The sequence below is a fragment of the Dermacentor variabilis genome, chromosome 7, assembly GCF_050947875.1.
Source record: "Dermacentor variabilis isolate Ectoservices chromosome 7, ASM5094787v1, whole genome shotgun sequence".
NCBI lineage: Eukaryota > Metazoa > Arthropoda > Arachnida > Ixodida > Ixodidae > Dermacentor > Dermacentor variabilis.
The window spans coordinates 170,949,758-170,975,078 of record NC_134574.1 but is presented as its reverse complement, the minus strand read 5'-3'; the positions used below and the strand labels follow the sequence as shown (position 1 = coordinate 170,975,078).

General features: G+C 47.8%; 1 protein-coding gene across 5 annotated transcripts in view; it reads right to left on the bottom strand.

The window, feature by feature from the left end:
- The window catches only part of trh (PAS domain-containing protein trachealess), a 534,047-nt gene that overhangs the window by 29,792 nt on the left and 478,934 nt on the right, over nt 1–25,321 (bottom strand). For all 5 annotated transcript variants that reach the window (XM_075700282.1, XM_075700284.1, XM_075700286.1 and 2 more), the window contains one exon: nt 3,657–3,736. In XM_075700282.1, the coding sequence (XP_075556397.1) occupies nt 3,657–3,736 (80 nt within the window). The remainder of the gene's footprint in view (nt 1–3,656; nt 3,737–25,321) is intronic.

Sequence of the window (25,321 nt, the reverse complement as noted above, 5' to 3'; positions counted from 1 at the left end):
TAGGAAACGCGACACTTACTGCCAGATGGGAGGGATAAACGCAGACAGAAGCGTAAAAGGCGGGGAAGAGAGAGCTAGGGAAGGACTGGCACAGATATAGGTACAAATATGTGGATCGATACGCGGAGATAAAATGTGGGGTGAATGGAAAAATAATAGTATAGAAACATAGACTGCGAAACAGCCTTTGAAGGGATAAGGGGGAGATACGAGAAGAGGGCGGGTGAAATCCCGGCAAGGTGCGCAGATTGAGATAGTAAGACGGATGTTTAGACTGTGATACGGATACACTGAGCACGAGGTCGCGGGATGGAATCCCGGCCACGGCGGCCGCATTTCGATGGGGGCGAAATGCGAAAACACCCGTGTGCTTAGATTTAGGTGCACGTTAAAGAACCCCAGGCGGTCAAAATTTCCGGAGTCCTCCACTACGGCGTGCCTCATTATCAGAAAGTGGTTTTGGCACGTAAAACCCCAAATATTCTTATTGATACGAATACAGATTGTGCTAGACTAACAGTGTATGCGTAAGAGAGAAAACACGAATACATTGTTATAGGGGGCCCTTTTAGAAAAGTTATTTATTTCGTTGTGTGATTACTTTCTCTTTGCTTGCTTCTTCACATGTTCGACAGGCCAGTTCTTTGACGTTAGCAGGATGGTATAAAAAAAGATACAGAAAGCATGTGCAAGGTCGCAAACAACTGAGAACAAGAACATTGCAAAACTGAAGTAAATATCACAGGACGACAACATTTGCAGAACGGAAGACTATAACATTAACACACAGGAAAATGTAACATTGCCAAATAAATACTTACGCAACTGCGACATAGCGAGAGCATTCCCCGTTTCTAGAACTTCAAAAGCGCCTTCGCGTACGGTGCGAATTCTCCAACAATGATTCGTTTCAGTCCCTGTGGCGCAGCACATTTCGTATATACGATTCGCGGGATTCAAGTCACGTCTCCCACTGACGGGGATAGGCGATACGTACAGGCACCGGCTCTTATGTGCGGCAAATATTCAGCAGCGACTCAAAATAAAGCACGCAAGCCCTGAGCGCGTCTGGAAGCAAACCGCCGCCGAAGCCTCGTGCAAGAAAACCGGAGGCTGCCTGCCTCATGTGGGTTAAAGGCGTGCAGAGCGCATCGAATTTCGTCGACAAGACGGTGCCTCTCTCTCTTTTTTTAAAGGACTGAAGAGACAGCAGTCTGGTTGGACACATCTTTAACCCCACAACGCGCAACGTAACATACTTCGGTGTGCTCAGCTTGGTATCTTAACATGCTTATTTTAGCGCAGAAAACTTAACACAAGACCCGTATTAGCGTTTGTTACACGTTCCAGCGAAGTTTCCCTCGTGGATGGCTTAAAGTAACAATTATTGCAACGTGCAATAATTTCTTCTATCTATTATTCACCTGCGGCCTGCCAGGCGCTACCCTTCAAGCCCTCTGTGACTTCGTCACATTCTGCAACTTTTGATGCGACAGCGTCAAATGGCCCCTTGATCGAGAAAGCCGGCGTCTGTCGTCTGCAGCAGGCGACAAACCGCAGGCGGCAAATTTCCACTGGCTGCGACGCCCCGTCACGAGTGCGCCTCGACGGAACAGAGCGGGCATTCGGCCCACCTGCTACAGCGTTATAGCGCGCCAGGTCAGCGCCTCCAAGACAGCAGGCCTGTGTCTTATGCTTTATGACGTCATGCTACTTGGACCGAAATTTCGGTTTACAAGTCCGGCGTGATGAAAGCGGTGACGTCAAAATCACCGCGGCTCACTCGGGAGCGTCCCCATTAGATACTACGGCCGTCGGGCAAGTTAGCGGGACGTCACAGAACCAAGTGCACCGGCCTTGTGCTATCTGGGAGGCGTTGGCCAGGTGTTGCGTGAGGAGAGAGGGCCCCGCCGCGACGCCACGTCACCCTCGCTCTCGGAAGCCTTTATGCGCGCGTTCCGCGCGAGCTCTCGCCTGCATTCTAACTGCGCCTCGGTTAAGCCCAAATCAAAACACGCCAAGGTTTCTCGACGTGCCCGTTTACCCTCGAGATGTTCATAAAGGACCGCGCAGCGTCGTGCAGATGGACGTTAATGATTTCGCATTCGCAATCCATAAGAAATGCCTAGATGTCCTCGGATTTTTTTCTTTCGGTAGCAATAAACTATTACTATAATATTTCTTACTCCAAATAACATTTTATGTTTTGTTGTACGAATGTACTGCTGATAGCCAGACATACATGTCAACAACTTGTTCTAACTTCCGCTGGCTTGGAATTCCCCTGTCGAGCTAACAGAACACACGCACACGCACAGTCGCCGTTTCTGACACGCGCGTCGGAAAAAGTGGCACCGCAGTGCCAACCTGACAAGTACAATCGGCGTCAGTAGCTTATGGACCGGTCTCTGACAAAATGTTAAATTTCTTAACAGTGCTCACGACCGTAGCTAGTAACACCGTACTGCACTACGTTGTTCGTACGTAGGCAAATACAAGCTGGAAATTCGCGCACGAGGCTACGTAGCCAGGCTACCGAAATACCGAGCTTTTACTCAGATACCGCATTCCGCAAACTTTTGACGCCGACTGTACATTCAGATAGAGTAAGCAAGTCGTTACGGAACTAAACTGCTTTTATTTGCTAAGATTATTCAAGCTTTGCAAATAGGTCCGTTTTCTGTCGGTCGCGTCTATGCTATCTAAACGCGAACCAAAAGGGCATATATAAGGCGCCTTTAAAAAATTCGTTATTTATTTATTTATTTATTTTGTGCGTTCAGATGCTTAGTGGCTCCTCAGACACTATCGGGAATCGCTGAATCTTCGCAACATAATTGCTCAATTACCATTCTGAATGTAACTCTACCCTGTCGTATCTAATTTAATACTATTCAAAATGAACCATAACCCAAAGCCAACGTTCTGAAAAAACTCTATTTCGTAATAGGTTAATAATGGGCACAGAGATTGAAGGGAAAAGTTGCATTTATTGAATTTCGCGCCGATAACTACAGCGCTGGCTCGTCAGCGTGGCGACACAGATCTCAAACAACATCTTGGTATTTGAGTAGCTGTGGCTCAGTGAAAGTTCTTGAAGCGTGCTAAGTTCACTTGTCGGCTTTTGTAGCATACAATGTAGTTCATCTTTAGTGATTAAAAAAAATTAACCAGGCCCGAGCAGACGTCGCGAAAATCCCCGATGCCACGCATCCTTTGTTTTTCTGTCCTTTCTGGCTTACCAAGCCACACCTCTCGGCAAGCGTTGCTTCTTTAGAATCGTATAAAGGTAATTTATTAATAGGAATCATCTTGTTTTTTCCGTGTAGATTTCATTCTTCTTTTATTTTTATTTATAGAATACTTCAGAGCAGCACTAGTTCAATGAGGAGAGGGAAACATGATTCGAGATGGAAATGGATACAATGTAGACAATACAACAACACCCTAATATACAACACATGTCTAACAGTACAAGAAAAAAAAAGCTTTTGTTTTTACCTGTCTTATTTTACATTACTGCCACAGAAGTACTCTTAATTAGGCCTAGAAAAGGTAAAAGGGAGCTTGCGCTAAAGAAAGCGACTGCGTTTCAGTCAGCTTGCTGCTTCGGACTCGCGTGAGTCGTGCATGCATCGTTTGCGACAGGCGCTCACCTGTAGAATGTGTGTGCCTTGGTGCTGCTCGAAAATGTCCACTGCGAAGTTGTTTATGGATCGTCCCCGTAGTGAAGCTCCTGAAAGACAGTTTGTAAAGCAGCGAGTTTAGCAAGAAGAAGGTGTGAAAGCATCGTTGTGAAGGCGCAAGGAACTCCGCTTGGCCACCGGCGTTCCGAAATCCTCGCAATATATTTATTAGCTAGTTTATGTCAGTCATAAATTTTTTGTGGAGCCTAATGTCACAGATCTACTGATATCTACTTTTTTTAGCACACTTGCGCTGTGAAGCATTCCTTAAACTGCGCAGACAATTTCGCGTTTAGTTACCAAGTTTACTGGCCGATAGCAAGCATGTTTCACTTCCCTATAATTATTTTGTTCGGGGTTCAAAGTCTTCACCTAATGGACGTATGGCATTGCGGATGACGGTAATTTATATTCTGGGATACAGAGAATTGGCTATTGATCGCTGTGAACTGTACATCTCGCGCAGCAGTCTGCATTGTTAAGTACGTCGCAATCTCAATCAAGGCCTCCTGCATAGAACATTCTGCGTAACCTCCTTCCCATTGTGAACGAGATATCCATACCGATCTCGAAATATTATTTTTCTTTGTTTATGGTCAGTGACCTGCTTCTTCTCTAACAGCGATCTTGCCTGACCAGACAGCATCCCGTGCAACTCTGGACTACATCTACACCATCTGAAGCTAAACATATTACGAGGTCCAAATTTTTATTCTAGTTGGCCTTCAATACGTGTTTTTCCCTTATAACGCATGTAGTTGGGCCTCCACACAATTGCATGCGCGCACGCACGAACACAACCCACTCACTCACCACTCGATTACTAACGCTCACTCATGTGTTATTATTGAACGACCCAGAAATTTGTAGCGCTTTGCATCGCGTTAGTGTGTGTGTTTTTCTCTCTATTTCTCAACAGTTTTCTCCTCCTATCACCTTATATTGCCCTTACCCCTTTACACTGCACAGGATAGCCAAGCCGGTGCTTGCACTTGCTAACCTCCCTGTATTTCCCTCTCTTTTACCGCCTCCTCCCGCTCCGTCCCTCACTTACTTGCGCACGCGCTCTCTCGCAGTTTATACGTTCAGTTACTCCCTCTCATTCGTTTACCACCTCCCAACTCATGCATTCACTCACTGCGTCCTTTCCCCACTTTGGTATTCAGCGGATCACTCACAGGCTAACACTAGGCCAGTGATCTCCCTTTCTCCCATCAAGACCAGCGAAGGCAGTACACCTACGACAAAGGTACACGCTAGTCGTAAGGCGCCACAGTCGTGCGCTATACGGGCACAATCGCGAAAAAGCCTTGCAGGCCCACGTCGAGCTGCAAGTTCTTAACTGCGTGGCACGGCCGAGGGAAAGCATATCTCCTGATTACGGGGCGTCGGAGACGGGGGAAAGGTGGGGAAGTGACTCGAATTAAGCGTTACACAGATGGCCACTTCGCGCGACGCCACTCTCTTTAGACCCCGCTTCCTCTCCGGCCACACAGACGGGCAAGCACGATCTCAGAGGCTGCTTTTATTTATTCAGTAGGGCTCGCTCCTCCAGGGGGCGCTTCCCTCCCGACTTTGGGCTTCGAGTTTGGTGACCCGACGAGGAGGTGACCAGGGACCGCTTCGTCGGCAGCCAAGGCGACGGTACTACACACTTCTGCGCGCGCGCACGAAGTTGCGAGCTAATTGCGCACACGTGACTAGCAGCGGAAGGGATTTATAAATAATTGGGTGGGTTCATTAACGCAGCGGCTCTAATTGCTCGAAGGACGATCGCGAGCGGCGCCACCGGGACGAATCTCTGCTCGGCTCAGAAGGCCGACACCGCCGCTGCCCGAGGCTTTAAGACGGAGATTTGCTTCTCACTACAATAGATGCGGACACGCGTAAAAGTCAGAAATGATTTCATTGGAAAACCGCCGTGCCATCCTGAATCAAGGTATTCGTTTTGAAACAGGAATTCAAATTGTAGATACTGTAGGCAGTACTAATTTCATTCGCTTTTCTCTCTCTCTCTCTCTCTCTCTCTCTTTTCTTTAGAGAAACTGTCCCAAACAAAGACAATCAAGAAAGATTCAAACGCAGATATTACCAACAGATTTAAATGATAAATGAGGACATGTATCACAATCATGTAAATAGTTAAGACCATGTAAAGCAAAGAGGCAATAAAACAATAGAAAGGATAGCGCAGTCAAATTATCACTTTCTATTGACTGGAATGTAGAAGTAATAAGCAGCAGGCAAAATAAAAACTCATAAAAAAATTATCGCAGACGGGAGTACAAGTTCCGCATGAGGCGCGCGACTCAACTCTAAAGGGTATTTATGCAGTGCAAAATATGGGGGCACTGGGACTGTCAGCCAGCACCACTAACGCCACGGTAGCGGATGCAGAACATGTCTTTATAGGCACGCGTCACGACGAAGTAAGTGTGCGAGCTTAGGAGCCGTTAAAGGTGGCCAACGCGCACCCGCTTACCCCTTTTTTTGCATTACGAATCCTTACAAACTAAGCTTTCTGTGGTTCTATGTGCATCCGCTGCCATGGCCTAAGTAACGCCAGCAAGCACTCCCAGGGCTAATCTTATTCAGATACACAAATGCACGCGAATGTTAACGGGAGCGCGCGGCCGCCACGGTAGAATAATTGGCAAAGCACTGTATACGTGTAATGCGGGAGACGTGAGCACGGTTTCCACCTGAGGCAAGTTGTGTTTTCGTCTAATGCCATCTTCCTTTTCCTTGTTACTCCTACCTTTTAGCTAAGTTAAGATAATGGTTCATTCTTCCTATGCTTTTCCTGCATTCATTGTCGGTTTGCTTCACACGGTTGTAGCTAACTAAGAATCGTGCCCTTCGGTCGTGCTAGCTCCTCTCGCTCAATTAAAAGATATTAGGATCTCTATAAAGCGGAGAGCATTACGTGCTGCTCTGAAATGAACAATTAAGTTGTGAACTGAAGTTTTGGAAAACCCGTAAACTGTAGAATTAAATATTAGATACGTTCATTCTAGACACACGAATAGATTCAGGTTCCGGAACTCTACTATCAGCTTGTGGTTCGGTGTTACGGATTTGAAAAATCAATTCGCTGCTTTAATTTTATCGCACTTCTGCAATTCATGTTAAGAATGTGGAGGTTCTAACTAAACAACTGCGCACAGTAGTCACTAAAATTACTACGTAAATAAGAAAAGACGAGTGCGAATCATGACGAAAACGAGCAAGTCGACAGTACGAGTGCCTGCTAAGAAGATGTTTTGATTCTCGAAGACACGTAAATACGTACAGACTTACCATTCTGGCATGCGCAGAAGCAATGGTGGATCGCCACTAAAACTTTCTAATGAAATCATACTCACTTTTTCATAAACTAGTATTCACTTTTTTTAGATTACTCCTAATGCGCATTAGTGACACATCTGTTAATCTAAGAAAAAGTCAGTATGTTTACATTATAACACACGTTGAATAATGCGATAGGAGTCTACTGTGGACCGTGAAGCCCGTATTACACAAATTTCCGAGATTCGTGTTAATAAACCGTAGCGCACCACGACATCTGTTTTGCACATTTCTTTTGTGTAAGTGTAGCCGCAGTAGCAGCAATCCATCGAAATAAATTATGATCTTGAATTTTTGCGCTAAGCAAACGGGAACAAAAAAAAGATACCTTAGGACGAGCGCTTTCCAGAACTGTCATTTTAGTGAAGTCTAGGTTAGGACACGAGGACAGAAGGCCTACAGTTCTGGAAAGCGTTCGTCCTTGTGAATCTTCCTTTGTCCCCGTTTGTTGAGCGAAAAAAATCACGATGAATAAATTCAACTAAGCCGGCACGCAGTGATGCTTCGAAAATGACATCTTATGGGCGTGAGTATAATGAGCATATTTCAATTACCTCTGAGCTACCAATTTCAGCCAACAGAAGTGAGCGAAAATTGAGGGCTCGCAAGAGCTTCAAAGTAGCACCACGAAAAAACAAGCTACTCAAATACAGAGCAGCTTCGCGCTCACAGTCTCTACTGAACTGCTATATTAAAGCATAGTTTCATATAGGGCATGGTGACGTTCGGAGAAACACTTTAGGGGCGTCTCCACCACTGGTAATGTCACTGCTCAGAGCACAGAGACGCCGGTGGCTTTCAAGCCCTGAACAATATTTCTTATAGGTGTAAGAATCTTTCTATTGGCTTGAATACACAAAGCAAAACACGTGCCGTTGCTGTTGCTCCAAACGAGAGCGCGCCCGCAGTTTTGATGGTGCCACAACGCGGGCAGACAGGTCCGTCCGTGCCAGTGTTGACTCAAACCAGCCGCGAGAGGCGTTGACTGTTCCTGCTCCGACACGCCGCCCGGGCAGTGTCGCGAGCCTATACGTCGACATCGGCACCGTGATCTTAGTGACTGCTTTTAGTAATAAAGGTGTCGGAAAGAAGACAAGCACGACGGAAAGAAAATTAGAGATGAAGATGCCATTTGGTTGTCTAAGATGAGCAATATTCTAAGACACCTTATTCTTGGGCTAGTTGGTTGACACTTAGCCGATACCACGACGTTGATACGTAGCACTCGTGGTGTCCGGCCTTGGGTTCTTCGCGATCGTTTTATTGGCCCTATAATGGCTACACCAAAATGTGCAGTATGCTATATCTTTGCACATATATGTGGGGATTCCTCTTGCGCTCCTCCTTTAAACCAGTGTCGGCTGTGTAGTACGGTGGAGGGCAGATCAAGCCACTCATCAAGCTTTCACATTACAATTATAAAATAAGCGTTAACAGTGGACACATTTTATTTCATAAATTTGAATTCCGTAGCGAGATTCGTCCTCATTATTCGCTTCACAAATCTTTTCATAACATTCCTATTAGGAGCGCTCAAAAATGTCGACCAGCACCGCGAATACTACGAGTAACGATATCAGCATACGTGCTATGTTGGTGCGGCTACCCTTGGTTAACACACGGTTACTGCGTTATGATACAAGTAAAGTAATCAAAGAGTATGTGACTTGACATGTCATGAATCTGAACGGTGGTCACTTATATACGAGCCAAGTGACACTCGGCGCCCAATTGCCGGTTGCCACCATAACTACGTTCCCTGCAGCACAAAAGCTCTAGACACGTAATCCCGGCCGCAGTAACCACATTTCAGTGGCGGCGAAATGCAAAAGCGCTCATGTACTTGATTTAGGTGCATGTTAAAGACTGCCACGTGGTAAAAGGTAATCCGCACTACCCCCTACAGCGCGCCTCACAATCATATTGTTATTGTATACTCCCAACATTCCCGTAACAATATCATGGTTTAAGTGCGTAAAACCCCGAAAAGCCCCCCCCCACACACACACAAACACACACACACACACACACACAAACACATATATATATATATATATATATATTATGGGGCTTTACGTGCCAAAACCACTTTACCACATTCTGACTATGAGGCACGTCGTAGTGGGGGACTCCGGACATTTAGACCACCTGGGGTTCGTTAACGTGCACCTAAACTAAGTACACGGGTACGGGTGTTTTCGCATATATACATATATATATATATATATATATATATATATATATATATATATATACGGTGCTTGACCTCTACAAGGCCGTGAATCTGCTTCCCAAACACAGCGGCGGTAGCAGCTACTAGACAGTCCCATAGCCTGCATGTTGTGCACTGCCTTATCAGAGATCACTTAGTGCGATCAAAACACAGCAATCACCAGGGCCCAGCACGAACGCTCTCGGCGCGTCTCCGCGCCGAAACGGAGGACAACAAACACAGCGCTTTGTTGCTCTTCCTGCGCGCGGTCGCGGCTTGGAACATGTTAGAAAGCTCCCACCCGCAGAGTCTCCGAACACGGGGAACAAAAAAGAAAGACAAGATCTCAACGAAAGAACAAAACAATACAACGATAGCAAAAAAACAGAGGGGTGTGGCTGTGCGGCTGTTATCCTCCAGGCACGTCCAGTAGCGGTCGCACTTCGCTCCAGCGCTGCCGCCCACACTCGACGTCGCAACAACGACGCACGATCGCCGACCAGACGGCGGCGACTGAATCAAATGAGCGACGGGGGAATAAAAAAAATCATGAAAGAGCGGTAGAAAATGAATCTGAGATAAACGAGCGCGGCGATAAAGGGAAACAAAGAAAGAAAACTATTAACCATACCACCCGTAGAGAGGGACGGTCCAGCGAAATGGCCAGACACCAGCGAAGATCAAAGAGCTCGGGCAGGCCGGCAGCAGAGTGCTATACGTTTACTGCCACTGGTTCCAGGATGCGTCGCTGCGACCGCATTATGGGCGGTGCGGTCATCGCGCCGCGCCTACGGACAGTTCACGCCAGCTTCGCTACTACGCTTCGACGCCCATGTGCTCTTCAGTTTTTTGTATCTTTATTCCGTTTCCTTTTTGTCTTCTTTTTACTAAGCTGACCGTGCATTTCGTTCTCAGCTTGTAACATCTCAAACAACTTCATTTTATTGTCACTTTTGCTTCTCATCTCCTCTGTTTTCCTCGGCGACACGTCTAATACACCAAGGGACATTGTGGTCATTTTTTTTCTTTTTTTTTTTTTGAAGGCGTGATTCTCTCTCTATCTCTAGCCTGTTTCGATCAGCAGCATGTGCTGGCCACGCTACCTTGCAGTCATTTCTTTTTCCTTCTTTTTGCCACGTGTGTCCGGCACGGCGCACAACTCGCGGGACGCGTTGCGCTCTGCTGCAGTGCCCGAGCGCAAAGCGGGAAAGCCGACCCGCTAGCCGGCAGCCGCCAGCCCTGACTCTCGGGGGAATCGGTTCCCAATTAAAGCGAGTCGGCGGCGGCAGTGGCACAAGAAGCTCGATGGCGGTCAAGTGCCTCTCCCTTGCTTCCCTTCTTTCTTTCTTTCTTTCTTTCTTTCTTTCTTTCTTTCTTTCTTTCTTTCTTTCTTTCTTTCTTTCTTTCTTTCTTTCTTTCTTCGTTGACTTTCACTCCCGGTCGTCCCTCCAGCCCCGTCCTCGTTTCTCGCAGATCACGCGTCCCCCTGGTGAACAACATCGCGGCGACGAAAAATACCCCCGCACTTGACGGCAATATTTGGACAGCGCCTGTACCTAACGCTCGGAATGGGCTTCTTTTTATCGTCGCAGGGGATTACGTCTACAACGCCAGAGTGCAACCGTGTCACTCGGTTTGTCACGCTACGCAGCCAGGAGGGAGAAAAAATAAGGAGTGATTCGTTTCGTTCTGCGGTCAAGACTATTTCGCGTCTGTCCGAGCCGAGCCTCTGATCTCCCGCGGTGAAGAGATAGCGACGCGACAGAGCGCTTAGTTCCCATCGTCGTAACAGGATGAGGACACACGCAGGTGAAAGTGTACTCAACTACGGATACTTGTCTAGAATGTCCGCTGTGAAATGGTACACACAAGATAGGAAGGGTTGTGAACTGCTGCTGAGGTCTCGTAGCAGCGACTTTCGAAGCATTATTGTACCTGTCTTCTGTATCTGCTCGCTGACTCGACGGAACATTGGAAGGTGATCAATCCCTGTCTTTTTAAAAGGCCTGCTACTTGTTGGCAAGCATGTACTCTACATTAAAGTGAGCAATATATTGTAAGATAGTCTGCGGAGTTGTCGAAACACTAACGGTCGCACCGATCTCGTGGTGAATCTACCCGTTTTGCTTTCTAACTTCACGCAACACTGATTAGCCGCACGAGATTTGAAGAAGTCTGCAGGATGGAACAAGTTTCAAGAACTGCAGACTTGCCATTCTGGTTGAACGTAGCGCGTAGCCAAAAGAGAAGTCCATACTGCTTCCTCACAAAGAAGGCCTCGCCGGTTCTTCGAGTGTGAAACTTGATTTCCTAGGAATAGTCGGATGCTCGTAACATTTCTACACCGAATGAAAGAAAGACGCGACGAACACAGTGCTATCACAAACAGATCTAATAAGGATGCAGGATAAGGCGCAAGAAAGCTGAGACACTTAAAGAACCGAGATAACTAATAATCCGTTTCAAAAGCGTGTTTGCTCGTGTGTGTGTGTGTGTGTTTTTTTTTGCTTTTACGTGGCCTGGAACGCCCAATTCGTCATATACCGCACTGTTCTTTTACTGAATCCGTAAAGGCTTCCTTTCGATGAAAAGAGTCGGTCTTTATCTCAAGTGCATTTAATATTTAGCTCTATAATGTTGCTCTCGAGGTGCTTCTCCATCCATCCTCTCAGCTACCACTGCAAGTATATTAAGTAAAAGGAGCAAGCGGAGGTTCACCTTCATCAGACCTGTTCTTTTATTGTCACGCTTGATCACAAGTGACATACTTCTCGCATACGTGACCTTATAGTGAGGTAACCAATGCATAATACAAGACAGTCACGAGTACAATACAAATGCATCTGCATCTTTACTTAGCCACTTTCGTTCAGGTTTTCTATCACTAAGTGAGCAGCTCTTGTTTGCTTTGACGCCAAAAAAGTAACAGAAACAAAAGACCAAGTAAAGATCTCGACGTCAATGCTCGTCATCGTCTTAACTGCCAGTAGCTAACCTACTCAAAGCAGTTTCCAACTATATGAGTTGCGTGTATTTTTGTGGCAAACATTTCCGTAGGCTCTGTTATGATCGACCTGTCAAGTGTGAGGGACATTCAGGCGTACGTTCCCACGACAAGATGATCTGCCTCGTCCCAGAAAAGACTGTTACGATAAACCTGGACATCGACCTGTCAAGTGTGAGAAGCGCTCAAGCGGGCGTCACCATTTCGATATAACTGCCCTCTTTTCCGAAACAGCGGTACCCCTTTTATTCCCCGAGCTGACACAAAAGATAAGACGACGGGAAGAAAACCCCAAGGGCAGCAGCTCGTCGACGGCAGAACCCGACGAAAGCACCAATACTCCTACGGCTCCCCAAGAAGACATCGACGACCACAAGACCACAAGGGGTAATTAAGGCCATCTTGGCCCCCGTATGATCGATATGTCAAGTGTGAGAAACGTTCAAGCGGGCGTCCCCATGTCGACATAATTGCCCTCTTCCCCGAAAAAGCGTCACACCTGTATTTCCTGAGCAGACACAAAGGGAAGGACGAAGGGAAGAAAACCCGGAGGGCAGGACCTCGTTGACGGCAGAGCCTGACGAAAGCACCAATACTCCTACAGGCTCCCCAAGAAGACATCGACGACCACAAGACCGCAAGGGGATATTTAAGGCAGTCCTGGCCCCGTGTTAATCAGAACCGCTCGAGATTCGGATAAAAGTCACAACTATGTACCAACGAAGTGAATATATTCTTTTCAACTTTTTTATTAATCATCGCGATGCCCGGCTTCGTCGTTGTTTCCTGATTCTTGCGGTGAAGACCCACCTGACCTGGTCGAGATCGTATGAGCGCAGACCGACCAAGAAAATCACACGATTTAAGTCATATCTTGTCGCGAACGCTCTATATTGGGAGGTGTCATCTAAACCAAACCCTACTCAACTGGAGAGGTTTAGAAAAGATAAATGCGGTCGACTGCGTTCACAGGCAAAGTTACGAGAACAAATAAAGAGGACGCTACGACATGACGCACTTAGGGCCAACGTCAACGTTGTGCCTAGAGAAAAATAAAAGCAAGGAGGGGTCACTAGCCAAGCCAAGAGAGAGGGGAGGGAGGGAGGGAGGGAGGGAGGGAGGGAGGGAGGGAGGGAGGGAGGGAGGGAGAGGGATAAAGGGAAAATAATACAATACAGCAGCACGAAACCAGAGAACACTTCAGTTCAAAGGCATTTTCTGGGGTGACAGTAAAAATAGGCGCATAGCGGACCAATAATTTCATGATATAAAAGAAAATAGAAAGAAGGGCCAAATAAGGACTAGCGCAGTTCTACAGTGAATAAACGAACGAGAAAGACGCCGGTGTCTATAACGACATCAAGGCCTCCCACGCAGCCTGAAGATGTGGGGGGCGGGTGAACGCCGACGGCACAATGCGATTCTTCCACAAGCCATGAGCATGGACAACGCACCCAAAGAAGAGAGGTGATGCGACCGAAGAAGAGAGGGCGATAGTAAAATAGAAGAGTGGGACGGTAATCAGAGCGAAAGCAAATACGCGCGATGGGAGGAAATAAAGAAATAAGGGTCGCCCATGAAAGCCCGCAGGAGGACTTGGCGTCCCCTGGAGCCAAAACCGAACCGCCCGCCTGTCGCCTTGATCAACATAGGCGTGCTGGAATGCTGCGACGCAGCGCGCTGCCACAAACAACGTCACGTCACCGAAACGCAACGTCAGCAGAATGTAGAGAAGGAAAGAAAGTAGAACAGGGTGGTAGAAAAAAGGAAATGACGCAATAACACAGCAAAAGACTGAAAGAGCGAAGCAGGGCAGCGTAGATTCGAGTGGGCCCAAATTCAATTTCTCCCGAAAAATAGGAGCGACCGCGCCGGCAAGTCGAGTGTTGATGTGAACCTGACACGCCAAGGCAAACCTTTGTACTTATTCTGTCCCTGAAGTACAAGAGGCGAGGGGCAAGGAAAATAAAAAAAGGGCAGAGAAGTTGAAGGGGCGGGGGGGGGGGGCAGAGGGGGGATAACAGGCCGTTCTGCGTTACTGCTCAAAACGGATGCCATATGGCATGTGCCGAAGAAAGATTCTTCGGGAACGGCGTGGTTCTTCCAGTCAGCGGCACCGCGCCACTACGCAGCATATTTAATTCATCGTCAGAAGCATCATAAGTTGCGTTCAAAGTAATTCGGCTCAACGTTTCGAGGCTCATCAGAAGTACCCATGCCTCCATACTTCGCATATGCCATTTCCTTCATCTTCTTATATAAAGCTGTCATAAGCAAGAGTTCTCACTAAGAGGAACCTTTGGCTACATGGCTCCTATCTAAATACATGGGTATGGAGAATCATTTCTCTTGGCAACCATTATTCCAATTTTGATGATATGTGTTGCATTTAAAACCAAAGTTTCAAATCTAGAGACTGTTCGAAACGAATTTTTGCTTGAGGTCGTCATTTTTTCAAACAAGAATTCTTAGAAATCGCAACTTTTCAGAAAATAAATGTATCTAGTCTGCAACTCTATAGCTCAGTAAGGAAAAATGATAGCACAGTTCTGTAGCGTACATCTAATAGTAAATCTAAAGAGCGCAACATTGATATATTATACATGCCTCTTAAGTACAGCACTGATATGTGAGTAAGACTTTTGCAAAACTCTTTTACACATTGTCAAATATTCACGTAAGATATAAGTAAATACACTAAATTTGTCCGCTTTGCGTGTTCTAGCAAATAGAGTTTACAGAATTCAATATCTAGCATAGGTATACAGTTACGGTTTTGTAAACTTCGTACTTCTATTTCTTTCAATCTTATCAATTTCTGCCAATTCTCGCTAAAGAAAATCAGACTTTAAACCAATATCACACGTCCAATAGTCAATAGAATTTGACTTTCTCTCTTAAATGCAGTAAATTTCATTAAATCGGCCCAGGCGTTATTTCAAAAAGCATTTTTTTTTTTTCGTTCTACATGTATTTGAATAGGTGGCATCGCAGTTAGGCCGGAGATAAAGCTTCCCCTTAAGGCTTGTTGCTGGGTTATTTGGTTCAAGCAACGCATCACAGACGAGGGTAAAAGAAGAAACAGACACTGGTTTGCGCAAACTTTCAACTGCAACTACCACTGCCACTTGAAGGCTTGTGCTTGTTCACCTGTTCACCGTACTCGTTCATCCTTGTCAACTTTATTTGAGCCGCGTCTTTGCGACTTGCAGAACTTCCGTCGCTTTTCTCTTGTAAAGCGTGCACCACCACAAGCGGAGTCTTATGCAGGCGAAGCAAACTTCACCAGCTCATCGTTAACTTCGCGAGCGAATGCGGGGTGCCTGCAGAATAACCTCGCATGGCTCCGGCCGCTTTGGAAAGGACGACGTGATCAACGAAAGACGGAGACAAATGGCAAAAAATACACCGGCGTGGGTAAGACGCGAGGAAAGGAAGAGACCGGCGAGACCACGGAGGAGACAGGAACGGAACAAGAGGGCGAGTTCGGGGGAGAGAGGGGCGGGCAGTGTCGCGAGCCTAGTTCTAAGTCACGTTCCGCCCATTCGGCTCTTTTTACGGGCTCCCGCACTCGCTGTCTTAACAAATAGCCACCCGGTGCTCGCGTCGTCGGCTCGCTTTTGTTTTGCCACGCGCTGGGAGAGAGACGGAGAGATGAGAGAGAAGCTTTCACCACTGCCTGCCTCCTAGGCGCCGGCCATAATTCTCTAACGGTCGCCGCGTCCTCCTCATACGGCAAAGGCCGAAGTAGAGAGGGCAATGGCGAGCGATAAATAACGCTCCGGACAGCGCTCACCGAGTCTAAAAGAGAAGGTGCGCCGTCGAGTCCGCTAGCGGGCAACGACGTCACATTCTTTTGATTCCTGAAGGTTTCCTAACGTTGACTCCCAGCGTAAGAACGAAGCGAGGCCCGCAAGGGAGTGCGCGTGCCGGCTAGTCGCGCGCAGCACCGCCCGGTTCGGTGTAATGGACTTGGCTCGTCGAGAATCGAGCACGTGTCCTTCGCGAAGTGCGCGCGCGTTGGCCACGCGGAAAAGCCGACGTTGCAGGGCTCGGGAACAAACTCAGTGTCAGGTGCTTTCACTTACGTGGCTCACTGTGCAAACTCAGTGCAACCTGCTTTCCGATAATACGTTGCGAAAATGGCGCTTACAGCTTATGACGCACACGTCGCAGCCGTTATTTTTAGCCATGTCGCGAGCACCAAAGCGATGCTTGCCGATCGCAAAAACTGCGATGACAGGGGTATCGACCGAGAAGTACGACACGTGCGTAGCTACATTAAAGATGCTGTACCTCCTTTGTAACAGCGAAACACACCTGCTCCGGAAGATTGACAGGATAGGCACACGCACTGTGTCACATAGCGAATGGCTAAATCAAAGAAAATTAAGTAAATCGAAATGTCCATCGAATGTAATGCGCTATGAAAGAAAGACAGTGTGTTTTGAGTTACCCATGAGCCGACATTATATGTTCTGGTTTTATATCATCATCAACAGCAGCTGCAGCAGCAGCTTATTTTTCATGTCCACTGCAGGACGAACGCATCTACCTGCGATCTGTCTTATGTAGGAAAGTAATTTTTTTTTAATTACGCAGAAGAGAGGCGCGCTTATTGGCACTACTTCGTCAGTCGCTACAAACGGGTTACTTAAGGCCGCGTCTTTGCGACTTGCAGAACTTCCGTCGCTTTTCTCTTGTAAAGCGTGCACCACCACAAGCGGAGTCTCATGCAGGCGAAGCAAACTTCACCAGCTTGCATTCTTGCAAGCATTCGCCACACATTCTTGCATTCGCATTCGCCACATACATACTTGCATTCGCCACACACATAACCATACTTAACAAAAACACCACTAACAAAGACAAGGACTAAGAAATTAAGATTGGTTCACACTCGACTGCTTTGGTTTTGTTAAGCACGAACGTAAACCAACTTCCCAGAGTTTCCCTGCTACCAGCTATATAACCTTCACGTATATATATATATATATATATATATATATATATATATATATATATATATATATATATATATATACGAGGCCATTAGACAATGACACAAAAGAAAGCATAGGGCAAATTACTTGTTTTAATTAATTCAACCGTAGAAATGATAAATGAAGCGAAATGAAAGTGGACGAAAAAACAACAGGCCGAAGGCGGGATACGAACCCTCATCTTCGAATTACGCTTGCGATGCTTTTACCAACTGAGCTTCCGCGCCGCCGTTCTCTTGAGTATTATATGTGTACCACACCAAGGCCTGGGAGCGTTAGCCAGTGTCACAACTCACAGGTTAACAATGCCAGGCAAATATCCGGTGGGTTCATATCCCCAGATATTGCTGGTGGGCGAAGGCGTGGGTTCGTATCCCACTTGCAGCCAGCTGTTTTTTCAGCTACTTTCATTTCCCTTTATTTATTATTTCTATACTTCAATTACAACAAGTAATTCACCCTATGCATTCCTTGGTGTCGGTGTCTGTTGGCTTTTTAAGATCGTAACTTATAAAGTGGGGCTCCACTCTTCGCCTTCCCGTTTAGACCAAACCAGCAGCAGACAGCAACAGCCACGCCAAACCGGGAGGGTAAGCAAGCAATGATTCGCTTACAAAGAGAGGTTGGGTAAATTTTCGAGTAGACTTAAGCAAATGCGCAAAGATATGTCAAGTGCACGTATTTATTTCACAATTATTTTACTCCCATAACACGGTGATAAAAATGTGTACTGGTACCACTTATACTAAAGTTCGATTTAAAAGAAAGCTAAAAAGACCATTTTGGTGTTCTCGCCAGAAAAGTCAAGGAATCTTAATGGTTTGTACTATGCAGAAATTGATCACACCTTCAAAAACTGACAGTGGCGAGAAAAGAAAAACACAACACAAATTATGGGGTTTCAAGTGCCAAAACCACGATCTGATTATGAAGCACGCCGCAGTGGGGAACTCCAGACTACCTACAGTTCCTTACGTGCACCTAAATTTAAGTACACTGGTGTTTTGGCATTTCGCCCCCATCGAAATGCGGTCGCCGTGGCCGGGATTCAATCCCGCCACCTCCATGCTTAGCAGCCCAACACCATATCCGCTAAGCAGCCACGGCGGGTTTACAACCTTAACTAGGAGCACATAACCCTCTCTACCTCTCCCCGTCAGAAATGTCGTTAACCGAACTAACTACTAACCAACGGTTTCCGACTTTTATTTCTACAGCAAACGTGTTTGTCCCGACTCTACCAAAAACGAAATCCTTCTCGTAAAACCTCGAGGAAACGCAACTAAAGAGCGGTAAGCGAAGACATAATCGAGGTAGAAAGGACAGACACGGACGAGCTCGTCCTTATTTACGTCGCTGTTGGGCCATAACGAAGATGCGGGAAGGGAAAGCCCCTAGACACACACAGGGAGAGAGAGAGAGAGAGACGGGAGGAGCACTCCCTCGGTGTTGCGGCTTGCTTGCCATAATCCAGTGGTCGTGACGGCGATTGGGACGTGACGGCGCTGAGCGCTCGCTACGTATATGCGCCTAACGCAGACGCGACGGGAAGACGACTGCGCTACTGCTGCTATCACTACCACGCGATGCCCAAGGCTTTCACGCACGCGTCCTTCCCGCAGTGAGACGGCAGCGACGGCGGCGGCGACGACTTTCCTCGTCGCGAGATCCCACGGGACCGACTCCGGGACGCGCGATCCGGGCCTGTGCTCCCATTCCGGCCTCGTGGCTAACTTGATTAGGGCCGGCACCGGGATCCCAGTCAGCCACCGCGCACCGCACCACCGTCGAACGGCCCGCTCTCTTCTTTTATTCTTTCTTTTTCCCTGGCCCGACCAGCACACGGGAACAGACGAAAAATAAGATAGGAGAGGGAGGGAGGAGGTGGCACCCCGGTTTTTTTATTGGCCGCCCGACCATAAGCGCAGCGACGTGGCGCAAGGAAAAATAATAATGATGGAATGTATACGGGGGAGAGCTCGGCTATGTCTCCTCCTGTGAGTCTCAGAGTCCGCGAGACCCGCGGGAAAAGCAAATAAAAGCGGATCCCCCTCCACCGACGGTGCTCGTAGATTTTTCCGCGGCCAGCCGCGGGTGTCGAGCATGAACCCGCGTTGAGGTTCTTTTGTTTCGTCACATTGCTTTGACGCACCTAAAAGCATCACACAGTTATACGGAAAGACGGTGATGTGGGTTGAGGAGCGGCAAGGGCTGGTGTGTTGCGTTGTCTACAGCACACTGGACGGCGGGTGCCGTCTGAAGTCCCGGGGAGACGTGATGCAACGCAGTCGAAATTCAACAAGGTAAAGGTAAATGACAGATATTAGCAAATTTGTGTGTGTCATTCAGTGACAACTACTTGGCTGCGTGACTCAGACTCAAAATAACTTGTTCTTGGGCAAGTTAGTTAAAACTTAGAAAAGCCATTGTAGTGCAAATAAAGCAAACCCAAAGAACAGAAGCCTCGTCACCACGGTGAGTGTAACACTGTGATGTCTAGTCTTATGTTCGGCGTGTTGGTTTTAATTGTGGTGCAACGTATTCACCAAGTGACTTCGACTGAACAATTAAAGACAATTGGTGAAGTTCCGACACGTCCTTACGTCGGAGCACTAAGCGCGGCAGTCGATGCTTGAGGAGTTAGCGCGCGGGCAATGTTATACGAACAGGCAAAACATTGAGTGAAGTCGACGTTGACGTTGGACATCGCAGCTGCGGCTTAAGACAAACTGAACGACGGCACGTTTTAACTTATGAAAGCTGCCGCTGCACGACGGGTTGTCTCTATGGGGAGAGGCGATCGTTACCCGAAAACCGAGCAATCGTGCTGCGAAAAATTCCTGATTTTAGCGCTACCTTGAATGTTGAATCTCTCAAAGGTTCGTCTTGAATTTCCTTTCTTACCAGACAGTATACTTTGAGACGTTAACCGTCGCGCAAATGTTAACCAGAAAAGCGCGCTTTTATATTCTCCATTATGCTTGTTCGCAGAGTGGGTCATAGCAACTCTCAAAAAAAAAAAAAAGAGGGGGTGGGTGGGCGTGCAAACGTGGTAAGAAAATCTTTACGAATCGGATAATAAACCTAGTGGGATGACAGCGTGTAATAACGCGAATCGAGCACTAAAGTTGTCTACGCGGCAGAAGTACAGCCCACATTGCGAGAGCTAAGCCCGCACACCACCAAATGGCGCAGCGTATCGTGGAGGTAAGTAATTATTGCCGTTCAATGAAACCGTTCCCGAAAATTCTGCCTCGTACAAAAGAACTCTTTATTGCAAGGCAAAGCAAGCAAGAAAGCAAACAAAAAGAAACAGAGAGAGAGAGGACAGGGAACAAGACGAAGTATAAAAAAAAAAAAGAAAGCGAGAGAGCAACGTGGCAATCGCTTTAGCTGCGGTGAATCGTGAAAGCTCGAGGCGATCACGGCTAGAGCGGCACCTCACCGGTCAGGGAAGCGTCTGGTTTTGCACAGAGGGAACACGCGAGAAGGTCCGGGTCTGCGGTGATGAGGCGGCGGCCGCCGCAGTGACGACGGCGGCCGTTTTCGGCACCGTGGATGATGAGAAGAGAGGTCGGCGCACACTTCATTCTAACATCGCGTGGGCGGTGGGGGCAGCCGTAGCGTGGCGGGATGAGAAAGAACGGAAGGCAGGGGAGGGCTGTAAGTAGCCAGCTCGGAAATCTGACGTTGACCGATGGAAGCAACCAAGTGACGCGCACCGCACGAGCGCGCAGCATGCCGGGGCCGATGACCAATGGGGCTGGTCAATGAAAAGGACCGGAGTCCACGGATCCATTCTGCTTTCCCGTGCTTTTACGCTCGCACGCGCACGCTTTGCGCGACGCCGAGACAAGGGTGAAAGGCAAGCGGGTCTGACGCACCGGTGACCAGGAATTCATTCCGTTTTGTTTTGTTTTATTTGCTTGTTTTCCGTGTATGAAGGTGCTATGCTGCAAGGTGCTCGAACACCACACTGCCTAACTTGGCAAAACGTTCATTCTTTGACCCTACTTAATGCGACTAACGATTAATTGCAGCGATGGTATGGTATGGTATAGCATCCCTGATTGCGCAGGTGATTGAAATGATAAATCGGTCGGTCGACGCTAAAGCAGAAAAGAACCGAAATTAAAGTGCTTTCTCTACTGAAACCTTGTTGCATATCAGGAAAAGCGGTTTACTTCTTCTTTTTTTTTGCGAGTCGCACGATCGAAAAAAAAAATATGGTCAACCCTTCCTCTACAGAAAATTTACCCATACAGAACGAATTACCGTACAGGACGAATTTCGACTTTCCAGGAAAGAGTATAACGTAGGGGCACCCATTTAATATAAAGCGACACCCAAGACAACAGTGTAGCTCACACGGTCACGAAGATGGATGAATGGATGCTATGACCGTCCCCTTTGGAATGGGGCAGCCGGTTGCCACACCAAGCTCTTGCTATTATATTGCCTCATGTCCTACCTAGGTTAAACAACAAAAAAAGAAGAAAAAACCCTATGAACTCCCACAACCAAATTTTCTTATCCCCTATTGTGAACTTTGTTTTTGCACACCTCCGTTCTTTCTCGTTTCCCTACTTTTCTTCCACCAATCTTCCAATCGACTCTTACAAATCTCTATTGCGCACATATTTGCTTTCCCCCTGCTCTCGCTGAACCCAAGGGCTCCAAGCAGCCCAACGGTGCCTAAATGGACCGCTGGGCAGATGTCTTCACATTCTAATAAAACACACTCCATCCTTTCCCCAGCTTTACCGCAGCAAGCACATGCTTCTTCTTCCTTCTTATATTTCGCTTTATAAGTGCGTATTCTAAGGTATTCTGATCTCGCTTCGAAAAGTAATGAGCTTCCCTTTGAGTTATCACAAATTGATTCTTTTCTGGATTCGTTATTTCCTCTTAAGTAGTTACTCATGGAAGGTTTCTTTTCCATTGCAGCCACCCACGAGATTATCTCATCCTCTCTGACTTTACGCTTGACATTCTTTGTTGCCATGTTGCTCACCATAAAGGCCGCATACTTGCTGGTAAGCTTCCTAGTTCTTTCCCTCCACTGTGAATCACTGTTTTTCCTGTACAAGTACCTCAAAACTCTCCCAGCCCATAATAAAATTTGTCCAATCCAATCTCCCAGCCCATTTACTTTCTTCCATATTCCTAAGTAACTCTTCATAATCAATTTTACTGTGACCTTCTCTCACTTCAAAGCCTGTCGAGCCCATATCACCCTGTACAGTGTTGCGTTTCGCCTGCGACACGTGGTTTTGCCGGCGCGACTGCGGCGGGGCGGCAGACATTTTGGCCCGATCGTCGTCGCCGCAACGCTCATCGGCAGGTGTTTCCAGGCGCGACTGCGGCGATGCGACCGCAAAGGATCACCCTCTAATTCCAGTCATTGTGCCCGAACCAGGCGATGCGAAAGCAGGGATCATCCTCTCATTATAGTCATTGTGCCCGACCGGCAGCGCTACGACAGGGTGCTACGAGATCGTGCTCGACATGGTGCTACGGCAGCGCTACGACAGGGTGCTACGAGATCGTGCTCGACATGGTGCTACGGCAGCGCTACGACAGTGTGCGTCACCATTAGCCCATTGTACATTCACGTGCTCGTCTTTTGAGGGGTTCCTTCTTGCCCTCAACTGCGAGAGTATAAAAACAGCTGCCCCCGGACGCCAAAAGGAGGGCTCCGATTTCTTCTGTTGAGTGAGGTGCTCTCCCGTCTCTCTACTTCGGTCAAACCTGACCGCCAACTCTTTGCGATGTTAAAATAAACAAGTTGTTTCGTTGTTACCAGTCGACTCATGCTTTGCCGGGACCTTCGGATGCTTCCAGTTGTACCCCAGGCCGCCAGGCCAACGCTACCCTTGGGGCTTGCGACCCAGGTACAACCACGGGCGTCAGCGCCGAGTTCCCAACAACCGATCGTACCAGCGGTGCGATCCAAACATCTGGTGGCAGCGGTGGGATCGCGACAACGGAGGCCAGCAGCGAAGAGATGCAGTTGACTGTATGCTGAGCAGCTCATCGACGAACCGGGAGCAGTGCAACGAGCCCTGTGTGATGACTGGTTGCCTGCAGCGGAACGACTGCGCTGGACTCTTGGCTGCGAGGTTTGGTGAGTGCGGGACTTTCTTCTTCTGAGCTTTGCCAGGCTTTTTGTTAGTGTCAGAAACAGAGCTGGTAATTGTGGTTGTCGTTGCTGCCGGGTTAGTTTGCGGCAAGACAATAGTAAGCAGTAGAGAAAGCAGCATTCAGAGCAGCCATGGATTTGAAGTCGTTGCGCAAACCGAAATTGTTGGAGCTTGCAAGAGAGTTGGGTCTGGATGTCTCAGACAAACTAAGAAAACCTGAACTGTTAAGGGCTATTCTTGAGTTAGAGGCGGAGGATGACGAGCTGTCGGAATGCCTTGAGACCATTGAGGAGAGGGAGACTGCAAAAAGACAGGAGCGCGAACTTAAAGAGCAAAAAGAAAAAGAAGAGCGCGAACTTAAAGAACAGAAAGAAAAAGAAGAGCGTGAACGTAAAGAACAGAAAGAGCGAGAGCAACAAGTGCGTGACCGTCAACACGCTTTGGAAATGAAGCGTCTTGAGGTAGAGATGGAACGCGCTCGTAATGGAAGTCAGGCACACGGTGCAGGAGAACGCGTATTGTTCAAAATGACTGACCTGATGCGGCCGTTTAAGCTTGGAGAGGACATTGGTTTGATCCTGGTTAACTTTGAGCGAACGTGCGAGAAGCAGGGGTTCTCTCGGGAAACGTGGCCACAGCGCTTGCTCACTTTGTTACCCGGCGAGGCGGCCGACGTAGTCGCTCGCTTGGATAGAGAGGAGGCAGAGGATTTCGACACAGTGAAATCGAGTCTTCTAAAAAAGTACCGGCTGTCTGCGGAGGCGTTCCGTCGGAAGTTTCGGGAAAATGAGAAAGGCAGAAGTGAGTCATATACAGAGTTTGCGTATAGGCTTATGTCAAACATGCAGGAGTGGCTCAAAGAAGAGAAAGCGTTCGGTGACCACGATAAAGTTCTGCAGTGTTTCGGGCTAGAACAGTTTTATAGTCGGTTACCTGAGAACGTGAGATACTGGGTCTTGGATAGGCCAGACGTTTGTACGGTGGCTAAAGCCGCTGAGCTAGCCGAGGAGTTTGTGACGCGTCGGGCTCGCGGAGCTAAGGACGGTCAAAAGGGTGAATTTGGCTCGAAGTTTGAGAGGCCGAAGTTCACACCCATGAGAGCAAAGGGGAACACGCGTAGTGCGGATGCGAGTGGAAGCAGTGCGACCGAACCTAAGGAGACGGCGGCAGCCGAAGCCGAACGCAGAAAGCGGTTCGAGATGAGGCAAGCGCGCGTTTGTTATACGTGCCAGAAGCCGGGTCACTTTTCGGCGCAGTGTCCGGAAACAACACCAAAAGTTGTGTTTTTTTCAATAGGCAGCACTGACGAGAACATGAAGCTTCTCGAGCCTTACATGCGAGACCTCCTCGTGAACGGGAAAGAGTGCCGAGTGCTTCGCGATTCCGCAGCTACGATGGATGTAGTTCACCCGTCTTACGTAGAACCCCATATGTTCACGGGCGAGTGCGCATGGATCAAGCAAGCCGTGGAAGCTCATAGCGTGTGTCTGCCGGTAGCAAAAGTGCTTATTGAAGGACCTTTCGGAGCGCTTGAGACGGAGGCGGCAGTGTCATCTATGCTGCCCCCCCAGTACCCGTACCTATTTTCAAACAGGTCCGATCACCTCCTGCGCGAGAAGGGGCTTTTGTTTGGTGAAGCTAGTTTTCAGGCCTTAACCAGATCGAAGGTTCGGGAGCTCGCTGCAAAGGCGGTAGTTGCGGTGCCGACGTTATCAAACAACGAAAAAGGGTCAGAGGCGCAGCAAGCTGATATTCCGAGCACGCCCGAACTGAATAAACTTGAGTCTGTAACGTTAAAGGCGCCAGATACTGGAGAGGAAACGCCCGACGCGGGAAAGTTAGAAGAGCTATCTACTGATTTGCTCATCGCGCCTACGTCAGACGGACTTGATAGGTTGCTAAAAGTCAGCCGGACGGCTTTGATA